Here is a 15,878-nt window from a genome sequence, read left to right as displayed (position 1 = left end):
AGGCTCAAGGGTGAAAGTCTCTCTGCTGCTGGCACCTGCCGGGTTCTGCTGGATTTGAGCCACCCTCAGCAAACCCCCTTCACCAGGACAGGGCTCTGGCAGACTACTCTCTTTCAGAGAAATTCAATTTTAGAGAAATAACCCCCAACTTATTTTAAGGAAATAACAGAAGGAAAGTGATGGCCCGAAAACTCTGGGATGAGATCCCATCTGCCCCTACTGCCTCTGGAGCTGCACGGGGATGGCAGCACCTCCCACCCTCTGCTCCACGCAGTGTGAGGAAGCAGCTGGCACCAGCCCACGGGGTTCTGTGAGCTCAGAAGGCCTGAGGTGCCTCGGGACACGCAGGGCAAGGGCAGTGTGGGACACGCTGGTGGCAGCAGGGGCTGCTGTCACAGCCCACCCTGGCACACTGCAGGGTAGAGCTCAGCATGGCCAGACCAGGTGGGCTGGGAAATACCCCCTAAGGCACTGCAGCCAAGCAAACATGGTACCATACAGCACTGAATAATCTTAAAAGTTAAAATAGTTTATTGCTGTCTTTGTAGAAATGCACTTACATCGCCTGTTCTCTTCCTTTATTTGGCTGTTGGATTACAGGCATAAAAAGGTTACATTTACCCATTTGTTCAGTGACATAACACCTTTTTCTCTATTGCTCCACTCATTATATTCTCCTAAACCTTGCTGGCCAACAGCCCCAAATCTCTTTTACATAAATACTGTAAATGTCTCATAGGTTGCAGCATTGTAACAAAAGATCTACCAAAGTAGACAAAATGTTCAGTATTCTTGGTTGGTTTTTTGCATTTAAAAATATACCTAAATTTGAGATAATCTTAACAGAGTAACAATTACAATAAGAAAATAGTACAGTGCGTTGACTAAAGGAATATTCTGCTCTCCTTCAAGCCAATATTCCCTTTTGCATGTTGAAGTGATTCAGCAATTACTTAAGAACTTTTTACCTACATACAATAATTTAGTAAAATGAGAATTAAACAAGGCAGATACTTACTACTATTCTTCTGTCTGCAATTCACAGCTCATGCGAATAAAATCGCAATAAATATTAAAAAATAGTTTTTCTTTTGCTTTTTTTTTTTTTCTGTAAGGCATCTCTGAGTATTACAAAGTTTTTGTACAACCAAAAAATAAGATTGCTTTTTTTCCATGTTCTCCAAGTACCTCTGTACCTCACCAGTAAATAAGAGGATTGTAGGCTGGATGAGGAAGGAAGGGCTGACGGGGAAGGGGGCAGAAAGAAGACCACAGGTGATGGAAGCAGACTGCGATGTGTGCAAGAATCTGTCGTTTTCCTGTGAAACATTTCAGCCGCTTTTAGAACATCTTCAAGACAGTATCTGTCCAGATTGAAGGGAAAAAAAAAAAGGAGGAAAAAAAAAAACCAACTTACCAGAAGTCCACTTTCATAAGCACAATCAGACTGCAAGGATTTGGGTTCGCCCTCAACACTATAAATAGCTTAGGTATCGATATGCACCTACATACGGGGTGGGGGGGGGAAAAAGGGCCGGGGTGATTTTTTTTTTTTTTTTTTTTTTTTTCTCTTGCGTCGCTTTTGCCTCTTTTATAGTTTTTTGTGGTTTTGCTGTCCTGGTCGTATCCTTGCACGGCGATTGTCCGGGGAGGCCGGCGGGCCCTCACTGCATGCGGTCGGGCTGCAGCTGCTGCGGCTGGTACTGCACGAAGGCGGCGGCGGGCGCCGCGGGGGTGCCGGCGCTGAGGGGCGGCTGCACCGTGCCCGTGTAGCCGTATCCCACGAAGCCGGCGGCGGGGGAGGCAGCGTAGGGGTACTGGTCGTAGGCAGCTGTGGTGTACTGGGAATAGGCTTGGCTGGCGGCCGTGTAGTCGATGTAGGGAGACGTGATGGACTGCACGGGGGTGGGGATCACCACGCTGGGCTGGAGGATGGCTTGGGGGTAAACATAGTGAGGCGTGAGTCTGTGGAGGGGAAGGGAGAGAGTTAGTGAGGGGTTGGGATCGCCGTGGCCTGCACAGCCTCTCTGCCCCCCAAATTCACGTGTGTCAGCCGTGGTAACGGTGCTGCCCAGCGGTGCTGCCCGGGGTGGGGATGAAAAGCAAACACTCCTAGACCTGAGGGTGGAGTAGTGCAAGGTGAAGCATGGGCTGCTGCTAATACACAGCCCCTGGTCCCCACGGCTTGTATCCCCAGCTATCCAGGCTGCTGAAATCCAAAATAAGCTCTCTGGAAGGCCGTGACGCAGCCTCTGGCTCACCTCAGTTCCTCAGCCTCCACACACCCTGCCAGTCTTTCTGCCTACTGTATTCTCCATCCAAATTTGGGTGGAGGGTCCTGAGGAGCCACAGCCCCTGTGGGACATCTCCTGGCAGCAGGGACAACGTGTCACCCTCCCCGTGTCCCACCAGGAATGACCACTGACCCCAGGCCCTCCAGCCTGCCAGGTGTTATCAGTTACTACACACTTACTCCATGTTTCCACAACACTGCATGTTTAGGGAATGCTACAGGGTGTTTGTTGTAAAACACGAGATATTAATGCTGCTTTCCTCCCCCCAGTAGCTGGCAGGGCGGTGACACTCCTGTGTCCATGAGCTGTCACATCTGCCCCTGGCATCTCCGCTGCCCTTTCCATGAGGGCCCGAAAGTGCAGCTTGCCCCTGCCCTGAGGAGCTGTGCTGCTGAGAGGAACTTAACAATGTCACAGTCAATTAAAGTCCATAGATGGAGAGATCCTGGAGGTGATTAATGCAGGGGTGCCTACTAATTTGTTAGAAACTGCTAATGAGGAGGAAAGGGGAGGGGGGGGGGAAAAAGCATCAAAATGAAAGGGCTGTATTTTCCAAAGGGCTCATGTCAAGTCAGGTCTCAAACAAGGCAAAAATGGGGAATTTATGTGGCCTAAAGAGTGTGGCAGAGTGACACATCTGGGGTTTGTTTAAGAAATAGGGGGTGCAGGCTATCACCAGCAAATGGCCCAGTACCACAGGAAGATCAGAGCCACCTGCACCCCGGGGAGAAGGTCCCTTCGGCCACTGCTTGCTGAACTACATAAGGCCACAGATAAGGCAAAGCCATCTCCTAAAAACTTGTGCCACCCTGTCCCCAAACCCAACTCATTTTGGCCAATTAAAAAATCCCCAAGGCAAAACTCTGCAGAGAGATTATGCAGATTCAAATATTTTGGGGATTTTTGTGTGGATGTGTGTGACAGCACATTTTCAAACACAACCACTTTTAAAAGCCTCCCACATGCTCTTCACAAGGCACAGGGCTGTACATGGTTACCCCTCATTCCACCTGAGCATCCTAAATCTCAGCCACCACCTGCAGCATGCTGGGGTCCACTTGGGGCTGGTCCCTCCTCCCCAGCACCTACAGGGCTGTTCCCACTTGCTTTACAACCAGCACTGGATGGTTTAATCTGCTCTTCAGATAGGAGAAAGGCTTCTCACAAACAAGGGCTCATCTGAACCGCGTTTTCTCTCCTTTTCCCACTCCCATATGCAGTTTGTTTTTGCTTGTGACAATTTGCATGACAAGAGAATGACTGCTCTCCTCTCCCCACACAGCAACACTGCCTCTGAAATCAGGGTCCTTCCATATGCCCAGGGAGGATGGATGGTGGTGAGCAGCACCTCAACTTTTAATTCAGTGCAAGACCTTCTTCTGAGGCCAAGAGACACCCCTGACAGCAAGAGGGACCTCACAGTCCTTCAGCCCATAAGCACACCATAGCCAGCATCACCCTGTGGGTAACAGGAATGAGATGAGGCAGCAGAAATGCACAGAATCCCTTTTTGTTCAGCTCTGATCTAAACTGAGGCCAGCACAGCTGAATCAGAGCTGGAGCTTAGGCACCAGCTCAGCCCAAGGGCACTTCATGTCACACACTCACACCAGGCAGTGGCAGCCACCTCTTGGAGGAGCAGGGCTCAGTCCCACCCAGAGGTTCCTCACGCCTGTCACTGGGGGATTTTCTCTTTCATTTTGTTTTAAATAACTCTGAGGTGCAATGCTGCTCTCTGGGCCTGCCAGGGTCTGGGGAAAGGCTCTGCAGAGGCACCCCTAGGCCCTTGGGCATGACATGAGCAGGCTCAGTCCATGCTTACTGCTCCGGCCCTCGTAGATCAGCCAACATCCTGCATCCCAGACCGGGATGGATGCTCTGGCTGCTCCTCACTTCTACCTGCCCGTCACACCATGCCACCAGGCTTCCTGGTACTCCAGGGCCCAACAGAGTTAAAATCACTCCACAAATGCAACAAAAAAATGCACAATCCACTAAAAACCACCCGGTGGCAGAATCAGAGGAAGGGTCTGCACTTTTCCTGCCCACAGGAATTCCACCTGTGCTCACCAAAGAACCAGGACAGTTTGAGAGACTCCTGGCAATCCTGCCTGAGCAGCTCCTCTACGTCCCTTCTGCCACCCAACTGCTCTCCTGAGCTGGCACAGCACATGTGGGGGACGTGGTGCCATCAGGGTGAGTGGACATCCCCAGCTCATCCCAAGAAATTCCACACTGTTGGCTTTGTTTTCAAACATGGAGCTCCACAGTGGGCTCAGACTGCAAATCTGCAACATCCTGCACTACATTTTTCCTTCAGCAAGGAAAAACTACAGCTTTGCAGTGCTACTTGGAATAAAAAGCACCATTAGCTTGGAAGGCAGAGTGTACTCCTGGACCCTGCTCTCAGAAATCCATCCCACCAGCCCAGTGCATACTCAAGCATACATCACTCGCAATAGCTGGTACTGCACTAAAAAACCACACTCAGCAACTCCATGATCTGCTTCTAAAGGGAATGTAAATGTAAAAGGGAAGGTTCTTTTGGTCTGTAGGATTTCAATAATTCAGCTAGAAATTTCAATCAAGATATTATGCAATTTGGTCTTCTGAATTAGGTGGATAGATGGCAATTCATCAATCAAAACAAAACACACAACCCAAAGTAAGGTCACTTTGATGACTTGCAGCTACAAACAAAACAAACCAGTGCAGTAGGATGAAGTTCTCTTCTGGCTACATTTAGCATCCACAGAAAATCTTAAAATATTTCCCCCTCTTCCATTATTCCTGAACATGATTTTCAGGAGATCAACTTTTTTAAAAAGCAAGCTGTTCTGGAGTTCTCTTTCTAGAAAACAGCAAACTCTAATCTGAATTTCTACAGGATGAGTCACATCTGTGTTTTAAGATGCCTTTCCCTTCCTCCCTCCCTGCAGTTCTCCTCCATCCCCCACGATGGGCCCTGCCAGCCAGAAGAGAACTTCATCAAAAAACACACACGGTGTGATTATAAAACACCAACCAAGTGATCAGCCGTGGCCACCACACACCAAAGTCACCCTGTGAACAGCAGATGGACGAGATGCTGCTGGCACCACAACGAGCCACGGGCAAAGGCCACCCAGCACAAGGAGCACGGTCAAACCCAAGCCCAGAGGCAGCAGTGGCACAGGAGGGACAGCAGAAGGGACAGCAGGGACTGGTGCCAGCCCACGCTCCTGACCACGTGGCACCATGCCCCAGCAGCCAGAATTGAACCAGAACAGAGATGGTTACAGAGCCGCTGGCAGAGGGACACAGGCTCTGTCCTGCTTTGGTGGGGGACACAACTAAAGGGTGGTGCAGGCCTCGGTGGAGATGTTCAAACATGTCAGGGGAGGCACCCGTGGCTCCAGGCAGATGAAAATGTCCTTTTCAAAGCCTGCCATCACCCAGGTCTCCCCACCACATCAGCAGGGTGGGCTGGCTGAGGGGCAGCAAGAAAAAAGGGACAAGTCAGGAGGAAATGTGCACCACTTCTCTCCCCAAACACTGGGGAAGAGGAACAAGCTCTCATCAGCAGAGCTCATCTCAGAGACACTTCATGTATTTGACTATTTTGTATCAGATTTACACCTAAAATGTGCTTTAGCTGCACCTTCTCAGCTCTCTGCCATCCTGCAGGACTTCCTACACATGAAGCATGAGCCGTTCCTGCAAGCTGCCCCTGCACACTGCACGGGTTTGGGAGAGCAGCAAGGTGGGAGTTCCTGAGCCCTTGATCTCTGCCAGCCCTGCTGGGAGCTGGTTTTGTCAGCTCTGAAGAGGTGGAGACAGCTGCACCCCTCTGTCAGGAGGGACACGGCATCACACAAACATTTGGGAAACAAGGAGGGGCACAGGGCTCTTGGCAGCCTCACAGAGATCAGCACACAAATGCCACCACCACGACCAGCCTTTTATTCCTTGAAGAATAAAAGAAACAGAGCCCTTTGTGTCTGCCAGTGAAGGCACAAATTCTGGCATTTGACCCCAGGAATTTGGCCTCCATTTCCACTAGAGCTGACCCATTGGCTGCCACAGGGACACCCACACTGCCACAGCACGTGATGGCAGGAGGAGCTGAGCACAGTCCCTGGGGATGTGACACCTCCAGGTGACACTGTTGTATTTTCTGAAAAAATCCCTTTGCCAGGATTCTTCTCCTGGGAAGCTGAGAAACTTTAGAGAAAAAGGAAAATTATATTATCTTATTTGCTTCTCCTGTGTTTTGCTACTTTGGAATGTGGTTGGAGATTGTTTATCCAACAGGTAATTGTTTCATTGATTTTTGCTGTGAATTATTTTGACTTATTGGCCAACTGGGGCCAAGCTGTGTCAGACTCTGAAGAAAGAATCATGAATTTCATTAATATCTTTCTAGCTTTCTGTAAATAATCTGTAAATTTTTTTCTCTATTCTTTAGTACAGTTTAGTGTACAGTATAGTATTCTTTAATGTACTATAGATCATAAAACAATAAATTAACCTTCTGAAAACATGGAGTCAAATTCATCATTCCTTCATTTGTCTAAAAACCCCACAAATACAAGATCCAGGCACTGCCTGCAGGGCAGATCCAAAGGTGTATTTTGAGGTGGGCTCCTGAGTTTAAAGCTGCTCTGGGAAGCACACCCCACACTTGCACTGGCAGTGCCAGGGCACCACGGCACAGCTGGAGATGCAGGCACACATCCTGGTGCAATTCACACTCCAAGGAATCGTTCCTGAGGGACACTCCCAAGCCAGCAAGCACTCACCTCGAGGAGACACTCAGAAAACGTGTGTGGAGTGCAGGCAGGGCTGGCCACAGGTATCATACGGGCCCCAGCCACGATGACAGGCTGTGGAAATGTCAGAAATTCAGGTGCTGTTCCCAGTCCAGACATGAGGAGGAGGCTGCAGGATGTCCCTGCCTGCCCACCAAGACTCTCACTCCAGGAGGGGATCACAGTTTATCCACTCACACCTGGGTGCAGATCAGGACATTTGCTGTGCCCTGACCATCCCTCATCATTCCCTGACAGGGCTGGGTTCTAACCACAACACAACAAACCTCCAACTCCTGAAATGTCCCTACTAAAGCTGATTTAAAAATGCACTGAAATGTCAACAGCTTCTGCCTCATCAGCCAGCTATCCCAGCCAGCTCAAAGTCACACAAGGGTGAACTCTGCAGCTCCATGGGATTTATCATCACCTGCTGCAAGACCACACAAACACAAAACAGCAAAGCAGTCAAGACAATTTCTGCTCCTCTTGTAACCAGTTTGCCTGTCTGCCTTCTCCTCACCCTCCTCTGTCTCTCTGAGAAGATTTACACAGCAGCCTGTGCAAACAGGTACAGGACTGAGTCTCCTGCTTCCCTGCTGGGAGCAGATGTCACCACACCAGTGGCAATCACCAAGGCATGATGTGCCACAACAGACTGTCCCAGACTGCAGTCAGTGGGCAAAAAAACCAAAAAGGAGTAAAAAAAAAAAAAAAAAAAAAAAGGCTGCAGACTACAGATGGGAGTACATCTCCCAAAGATCTAATACTTTTTCTCAGCTCAACCAAAAGTCTGAGATCAACATGCTGAGCTCCATCATGAGTTACAGCCAGGCTCAATAGCTTTATCCTCTGCATCTTGCTTCCCCCACACCCAAAGGAAGAAGGAAAGAAAAAAAAAAAAGAAACCCATGATCCCAAACAAAGGCATGCTGGGCCAGACCAAAAATAGTTTTGGAGAGAAGCAGGCTGAAAAACACTCAGGTAGCAGGAGATAACATCTGCCTGAAACAAGAGCCATCTGGCACCAAGGAAAAAGCCACATGGAAGTTTATCCACAACTAGTCAGCTCTCCAGAGAAGGAAAAACCCCTCCCCTTTCCAGTTATCAGCACAGCCAAACCAGAAATTAACTGACAGAAGGAACAGGGACTGTTTCACACCAGTGCAGGACAGGAACCTGAGTCCTTCCACATCGTTGTGTAGGATGGTAGGGAAAACCAGGGTCTCCAACAGATCAACCCAGGAAGCCCCAAAATTCTGCCTTTGACTGAGCTTTCCAATTTTCTTCTGCAATTTAGAGAAAATCGATGGCAGAAACATCTCTGAAGTACCTGACAAGTTTTGGAATACACATTATCAGTGATTACTTTCAACAGGTTCCATTTTTAATGGACTTTCTTTCTTTCCACATGATCCCTTCCACTGACCTACAGTTAAAACCATCCACTCATTTGATTTATCTAAACCCCTTTCTTGGAGGGACAGAGTATTTTGAAGTAGAATGCTTCAGCTATGGAAAAAGCAATTAAGTATCTCTTTTTGATAAAAGAAGGCCTGCACTTGATAAATAATTAAGTAATTTCTCAGTCAAGAAAGAAATTCCATGTTAAGAGTTTGTGATCTCAGCTACCAGTTGTGCCTTTGTGGCAGTAGAACATTTAAGACATCTCAATCTAATCTCTTCACACCTTCCTGCAAGCTGGAATCTTGGGAATGCCTGGATGCAGCGTGGTTTTTCCAGCATATCTGCTTTGGTCAGGGCAGCTCAACTTTGACAGAGGAGAGCTAAAATGCTCAAAGCTGGTGACAGGGAAATTGCAGGGGACAGCACAACTCTGTTTACAGCACTTGGAGACTGAGAAACAGGAGACTGAGTTTTAACTCCGAGGTCCAGGACTTTTCATCTTTTGTGATCATGGAGTATATTTAGCTCTGGTATGCAGCTTGCTCCCATCCGTGGGGAACAAGTTCTTCATAAAAGTCGTATTTAGAAGTGACCCGGTGTCCTTGCTACCAAATTATCAGCACAACAACTGTCTGGTTCCCTGGCTGGTGCCCTCAGAGCCAGGGCAGGATGCCCAGGGCTGCATTCATCATTCGAATTACTGAGCATGTGCTTAATACTACGAGTTGGGGCCCATATGCCAACAGCTGCTCAAAGGAAACATGAGATCAAGCACAAGCTGAGCTGCTCTGCAAATTCAGACGTGTGCATCAATCTGCCACATTGGGACTCTGTGGCACCAGCCACAGCAGCACAGGTGAATTTTGGATCTGCCACTGCCCAGCTCCTGCACCCACGGGAAAGGACTCAGGTCTGCTGCTGAGGAGGATGGAGAGGAAATCCACCAGAGGCAACGGAATCACACAGAGAAGATGGCATGACTCAAGCCATGTGCTGTAAAAACAAAACTAGAGCCAGCTCAGGCTGTCTCTCCATCACACAAGCCCATGCCCTGACTGCCCAGGACTGGCTCAGATCCTTCACCCAGAGCCTGTCCCTTGCAACAGGTCTGAGCTCACTCATCATTCACATAGCCAAGGGTGAGGTCACTGTATCAGACCACGCTTTTGTATTGTTTTACAGGTAGAACATGAGCAAATTCTGCCCCAACCCAAAAAATAGGCACACCAAACCCTTGGGTCTGACCCCAGCATTTGGCACCCTGAAGTAGATGGTCAAGAAAATTCTCAAAGCTGTCTGAGCTGCTAATAAATACATGTTTACTCTTAAAAAACACAAAATAAAATAATAAAAAAAAAAACAAGAAAAGGATTTCTTTCCGACTGGCAAGGATTTGGTCTGAACAGCAGTCACCATGCATGAGAACCAGCAGCTGAAGCCGTTTGGAAAATGGATTTGGACATTTCTTAGGAAATGCCCCCTTTCCCCCCCAAGCTTTCATGTTCCTGGCACAGGATAACACCAGGTGCCGGGTGCTCCATCCACATGAGCCTGGCAGAGTGGGATGGGATCCTGCAGCCTCCAGCTCTGGGTAAGGGGGCAGTGGAAAGCTGGAGCAGGGGGATGCCAGCTGACAGAAGCTGGGCACAGCACGTGCCCTTTTTTAAGCATAACCACAGAAAAGATGAAAGTTTGTTGCCTTTTATTTTTAACCCAATAGAGAAATTTTAAGGATAAACAGCTGCAAGGGAGGCTGGGCTGACACAAAGAGAGACTTTCTTCACTTCCTAACTGCAGCAGCATCAACGCATGAAATTTTAAACTCAAAGAGATTTAACTCTTTGTGACGTTGCTGAGACCAAATGTGGGCCAGAGGCAGGGGGCCACCAAAACAAGTAACTACACATGGATGGGGTCTCTGGAGCAAGGACATCCAATGTGCAGCTATGGAAAGAGCTGGATCCTGCCACAAGAGACAGCTTCATGTTTGCAAGAGCTCAGTCACTTACTCAGTCACTGGTAGATCTCCCACACAGATAGCTCCTTCGCTGAGGCACAGCCACAGGAATGCATCTGCCATATGCTGTGTCCAGAGCAGCAAGCACAGAGGAGAACCAGGGAATCCCCACTCCCTGCACAGACTCAAACCTGCCTCCACCTCCAGAGTCCCAGAGGAGGGAACCACCAGGTGGGACCAAGTAGCTCTGCCACATCACCTGATCACATGAAGCATGGCAGCTGCAGGGACACACTGGCACTGCCAGGTGCCTCCAAGCAAAGCACAGTCTGCAAGCCCCAGGCTGAGCCCCAGGCCCAATGCTGCTTCTCTAAACTCAGCAGCCGGATCTCCAAGTCACAGACACGTCCTTTGCCTTGCATTACTGTTAAGATCTCTGGTTACAACAAGCTAGAAACTTCTTTTCCAAACAGGATTTACTACTGACTCCGTGCTGTCTGCTGTGCAAGCGCCTCCCCTGCCAGGACAGCAGGAGGAAGGAGAGAGGCTCCTCGTGGTTTCTCTTTCTGTTCCGCATAGCCCTGGCAATATTTACAGCTGCATTTAGGTGTCTGGGGCTGGGGGGGGAAGCTTTCAGTATATAAATAATCCTCTCTGGTGTTTGAGTAATTTTCATAGTTTCCATTCATTTCAGGTTTCACCAAAACCTGCGTTTTGCGGCTTGATAGCTGAGACATGACTGGCTGCTTGCTCTTCGTTAACTGCCCAGGAGTTAACGGCCCTTCATTCATTCCTGCCCTGCCAAGCCAGCTCGCTCACCAAAGCACCCTGTGCCCCGTGACAATCATCTTTTGGAAACCACAATGCCAACCCCTGGGCACAAACACTTTGCAGAGACAGGAACTGCAGGAGGGAGAGCCAGGCAACATCTCACACCAGGGGCAAAGCAGCCGAGCCACTGAGCTTGCTTTGGGAAAGGTCGGGACCCACCCGGCGTGGTGCAAACAGACAACAGCAATTCAGTGACAGATCCTGACAAACTCCTCATCTATCCTCATATCCAACTGAGGGCCAAGGAAATTGTGGGTCCAAGGGAATGCAGGAGTGGAGCTTGGCAGGCTCTTAGTTTTGTTGGTCTACTGAGGAGACAAAGATGAACTGGCAGCTGAGCTCTGCTGCTCAACTGAGCACCTGAGGCTTTGCTCAGAAGCCACAGAGCAGCCCCAGTTGTGGTGCTCAGGTAAAGGTGGTGCTCAGGTAAACACAATCTGCAAAACCCACATTTCCAGTGATTCTGCTGCAGCAATGACTGAATTCAATTAAATTCTTGTTTACTGATGCTTGCAAATAATGATATATAATCCCCTGCCTCCAGCCCTCCATTCTCCTGGTTCCTGTCTCTTGGCAACTGATAAATAATTTATAATGTTCTCCACTGTATGTGCTAACTGCAGCTCTGCTGGTTTAATGATGAAACCAATGCCTAAGAACTGCAACAGGAACTGTCTAGATCACAAGGAACATGTAATCAGTCGATCCCACACTCCTCTGGATGTGAAAAAGCAAACTGTTGGGAAAAAAAAAATGTTTTCAAGAGCTGCAAGGTAGGAAGGGCACCCAGAAAACTGCAGATAATCTGCAAGGTGCTCCTGCCAACAAGAGTTTTAACGGGCTTCACCATTTTGCTCTTTGCTCCTATGCGTGGCAGGACTCGCCAGAGGCTGCTTTTATTGGCAACTTCTCTCCTGCACTCCCATGCAAAAGTCTCCGGGTTCACATCTCAAGGAGCTGCTGCTTTGGGGGCTGTGAAAGCTCTTGCAGCCCCCATGCAAGGAGAACTATTAAAAAGCAGCATTTTGTCTATGCAGACTAATGTGGCTCTTGCCCCAGAAAAGGGGAGACTCTTCCTTTCATGGCAGATGTTTTTCAGGGCCTTCCAGCAGAGCTGTACCCGCTTGCGAGAAGCGGCGTGTTTGAACCACACACAGCACACGTACACTGGGCGTGCACTATTGTGGCAACACAGCCTCTTACATCCACAAACTCAGCAGAATGAGATTACCCAGGCAGTTGGCAACTGCGGCCATAAGGGAAGAGGAATGAAAGTTTTATTGTTAGCAGGTTTGTTTTTTTTTTTCTTAAAAAAAAAAAAAAAAGAAAAAAAACCCCAAAAAAACTAGCGGAGAGCAGGGAAGGGATGAAGTATTGCTGTTGACAAAGGCCAAAATCCCATCTATTTATATTAGAGTCACACAAAAACCACACCAGGGCAGTGCTCAAAAGCTTTAAAAAATGCACCTACTTTCTTAATGCTCTTAGAAAATAATAATAAAAAACCTTATCAATATTCACTTTCTGAAACGGTGTAAAAAAAGAGCTGCATCAATCATTAAACAGTTAAATGAGGGCAGTATGACAGTCACTATTGTTCTCGTGAAGCACACTTGTCTTTTGCCGAGCAGCTGCCAGATCCTATTAGATGTATAAAAAGAGGACTTTTCTAACCGAGTAGGGATGGTATAAGCCATTGAAAACAGCAGACAAAAGCCCACTTTTGCAGACTATTCAAGCCTTGTATAACATCTGTCCAAAATCAATTTTTGACCTAATGTTACTTTCATTAAGTAACAGACTTTGTTTCCAATGCAATTTGTTTTCTAGGATAAAACTGTATCCTAAGCGTTATTACGTGGGAAATGGCACAGAGGAAGCAGGATCTGATTTGAGAAACAGGAGAACAGAATTTGCTTAATTGTTTTGACACCTTAAGTACTATAATACAGAAACTATTTTCCATTTATTTGAATTCCTGTGAATTCTTGAAGCTGGCAAAACAGAGAGCAATGCACTGGGTTTATTATGACTAAGATTTACTGAGGATAAAGAAGGATCTTTGGGAATTACATTAAAGCTGACAAATGCACAAAACTTCTGAAATCTCCACCAGAAATAAAGTACTCTGAACATTAACAACAGCTGTTGAAACTGTCCACTCTTGATGGCGAAGGCTTTTTTCACACATTTTAAATAATGAGGAAGTTGATTTGTGAATCTGATTTCAAACAGACCGTTAGGAAACATTTCCACTTACCCAAAGGGTCTCTGAATGAAGGCTGGATGTAGCTGCTGCACACCTATGGTAAAACCTAAAAAAAAAAAAAAAAAAAAAAGTTCAGAAAAAAAAGAAATATTAATGAATGGCATCCATTGTACCATTCAACTCCTAACACACAGGCAGAATTACAGCACACGTCTTTGCATTTGATCTGCTATGCATGTGAGCAAATTCAGAGCCCCATTTAGAAACAAGTTAAATTTAACATGCATATGTGATATGCACGAGGAGCAGATGGGAATTCATGATGAAAGCCCAGTGTGAACGTGCTGTAATGGAACAGACAATGGGGTATAAAGCCTTATTTTACACACTGGGTACTGTGGTCATTAAACCAAAGGGAGAAATGACAAAGTGGATCTTACTGTTAATTCTCATGTAACAAAGAGGTTAACGGGCAAACAGATCTGCCGTGGAAGGAAACAGCTTTAACAGAGTAAAATTAACTTTTTTGAGTAACATTAGTGCAGCAGGGCTGAGGAAGAAGATACAGCAGAGAGGTAACTGGACCATGCAGTGTCCTCAGCCAACAATCAGAACTATGGGGGACAGATAAATGTGCATCGTCAGATCAGATGACTCCAGCCTGAGGAACTCGTTTCCTTGTCTTGCAAGTTATTCTAATACAGAGAGATGGGATCTCCCGGATGCCTCACCAGTTTGAATACTCCTTGGTTTTGCTCCCAAATACGCCAGGTTCACATTTGCTTTCCTGCCGTCAATGATGGGGTTTGGGTCTTTGCAAGCTCTTTCAGCAGCAGCTCTGTCTGCCATGGTCACCTGGAATCGAGCACAGCCTTGTTTGTAGCAACAGCGCTTTGTAAACACTCCAGCAACAGGCACTAAAGTGGAGTTTATTTATTGTTCTATTTTGAATCGGGAGCTGAACTCCCTTCGTGCAGCCTCGCTTGCACGGCGAGATGGGAAGGGCTGCCGGGACTCGATGGAAAAGCGGGCGCTCCCCCGCGCCCGGTTTCCCCGCTGGGCCGGTGCCAGCTGTTTTCCCCTGCCCCTCCACCTCCTCCCCGTGCCTTTTTTAAGAAGCCGGTGGAGCCCTTCCCGAAACCCCCGGCGCACTGCGGGCGGGATGCGGGGACCCGCACGGGCATCGGGAGGGGGGAGCAGGTGCTGAAACGAACGGCACGGCCTCGGCCAACACGGGGGGCTCCTCCCGGGTCCCCAGCGCAGCCTTTGTCCTGACCCGGCCCCTCGTTCCCGCAGCGGGCACAAGCTCGGCGGCAGCCACGGCACGGGCGGCGGCTCCGCAGCGCCCGGCACCGGGGGGGGGCCCGCCCGGCCACACCGGGACTTTGTGCGGGAGTTTGTCCGGCCACACCGGGACTTTGTGCGGGAGTTTGTCCGGCCACACCGGGACTTTGTGCGGGAGTTTGTCCGGCCACACCGGGACTCTGTCGCCAGCCCGGGGCTCCGCTGCCGGCCCGTTCCCCGGCGCTCGGGGGGCAGCGCCCGTCCCGCCGCGGAGCGGAGCAGACAGCAGCGGCACTTACAAAGCCGTATCCTCGGGATTTGCCGGTCTGCCGGTCCGTGATCACCACCGCCTCCTCGATGTCCCCGAAGACCTCGAAGTACTTCCTGAGGGAGGAGTCGGTGGTGTGGTAGGGCAGCCCCCCGACGAAGATCTTGGTGAAGGTGGTGTCCTTCTGCACGGTGTGCATGGTGCCGGCAGCGGCCGGCCCCGGCCGGCATCCACCCCGAGCAGAGCCGCGCCCCGCCGAGCCCCCCGCGGCGGCCGAAGGCAGCGGAGCGGCGGCGGGTCCCGGGGCCCTACAGGGGGCCCGCGGCCGGACCCTCGGGCTGGGCCCCGCGCACGCTGCGGCTCCCGGGGAGCAGGGCCCCGCGGGCGAGGGCAGCGCTCCGGCGGGAGCCCGCCAAAGATCCCGCCCGGGCAGCGGTGTCCCGCAGCCCCAGCCCGCTGCTGTTGCACAACCATCGCAACGGCGAGGGCTTGGTCCCTGCGAGGCTCGGGCACCGGGACAAAGGCGGCAGCCGGCAGCCTGTGTGGCGCGCAGGGTGGCAAAGGCGCGGTCCGAGGCAGGGCAGGAGGAAGGGCTGGCGTTGAACGGAATCGCCGAGGGGAAACAGCCAGGGACGGGGTCAAAGAGTGAACAAAGGCTCAGAACTGTCTTTATCTAGCAGGTTCTTAAGGCTCCTGCTTCTCCACTGGGCACCTGGATATGTACCTGTGCAGCCTCTCCGGGGACAGGGATGCGCCGGTCCCGTTCCCACGGTGTAGCCTGCAATGGGGTTTTCCTCCATCCTCCTTTTCAGTTTTGTTCCATGAAAGGACAGGTAGC

General features: G+C 49.6%; 1 protein-coding gene across 1 annotated transcript; it reads right to left on the bottom strand.

The window, feature by feature from the left end:
• Positions 1 to 508: 508 nt before the first annotated feature.
• RBM38 (RNA binding motif protein 38) lies at positions 509 to 15,389 on the bottom strand. The gene is made up of 4 exons (XM_041417759.1): positions 15,072 to 15,389; positions 14,220 to 14,343; positions 13,540 to 13,594; positions 509 to 1,965 (listed from the first exon to the last, which is right to left on the bottom strand). Exons 1-4 carry the CDS (start codon positions 15,237 to 15,239, stop codon positions 1,665 to 1,667), a joined length of 648 nt encoding a protein of 215 aa, XP_041273693.1. The 5' UTR covers positions 15,240 to 15,389; the 3' UTR covers positions 509 to 1,664.
• Positions 15,390 to 15,878: the final 489 nt, after the last annotated feature.

Source organism: Onychostruthus taczanowskii, unplaced genomic scaffold, assembly GCF_017590055.1.
Source record: "Onychostruthus taczanowskii isolate IOZ18803 unplaced genomic scaffold, ASM1759005v1 scaffold57, whole genome shotgun sequence".
NCBI lineage: Eukaryota > Metazoa > Chordata > Aves > Passeriformes > Passeridae > Onychostruthus > Onychostruthus taczanowskii.
This window is presented reverse-complemented; position numbering and strand designations above follow the sequence as displayed.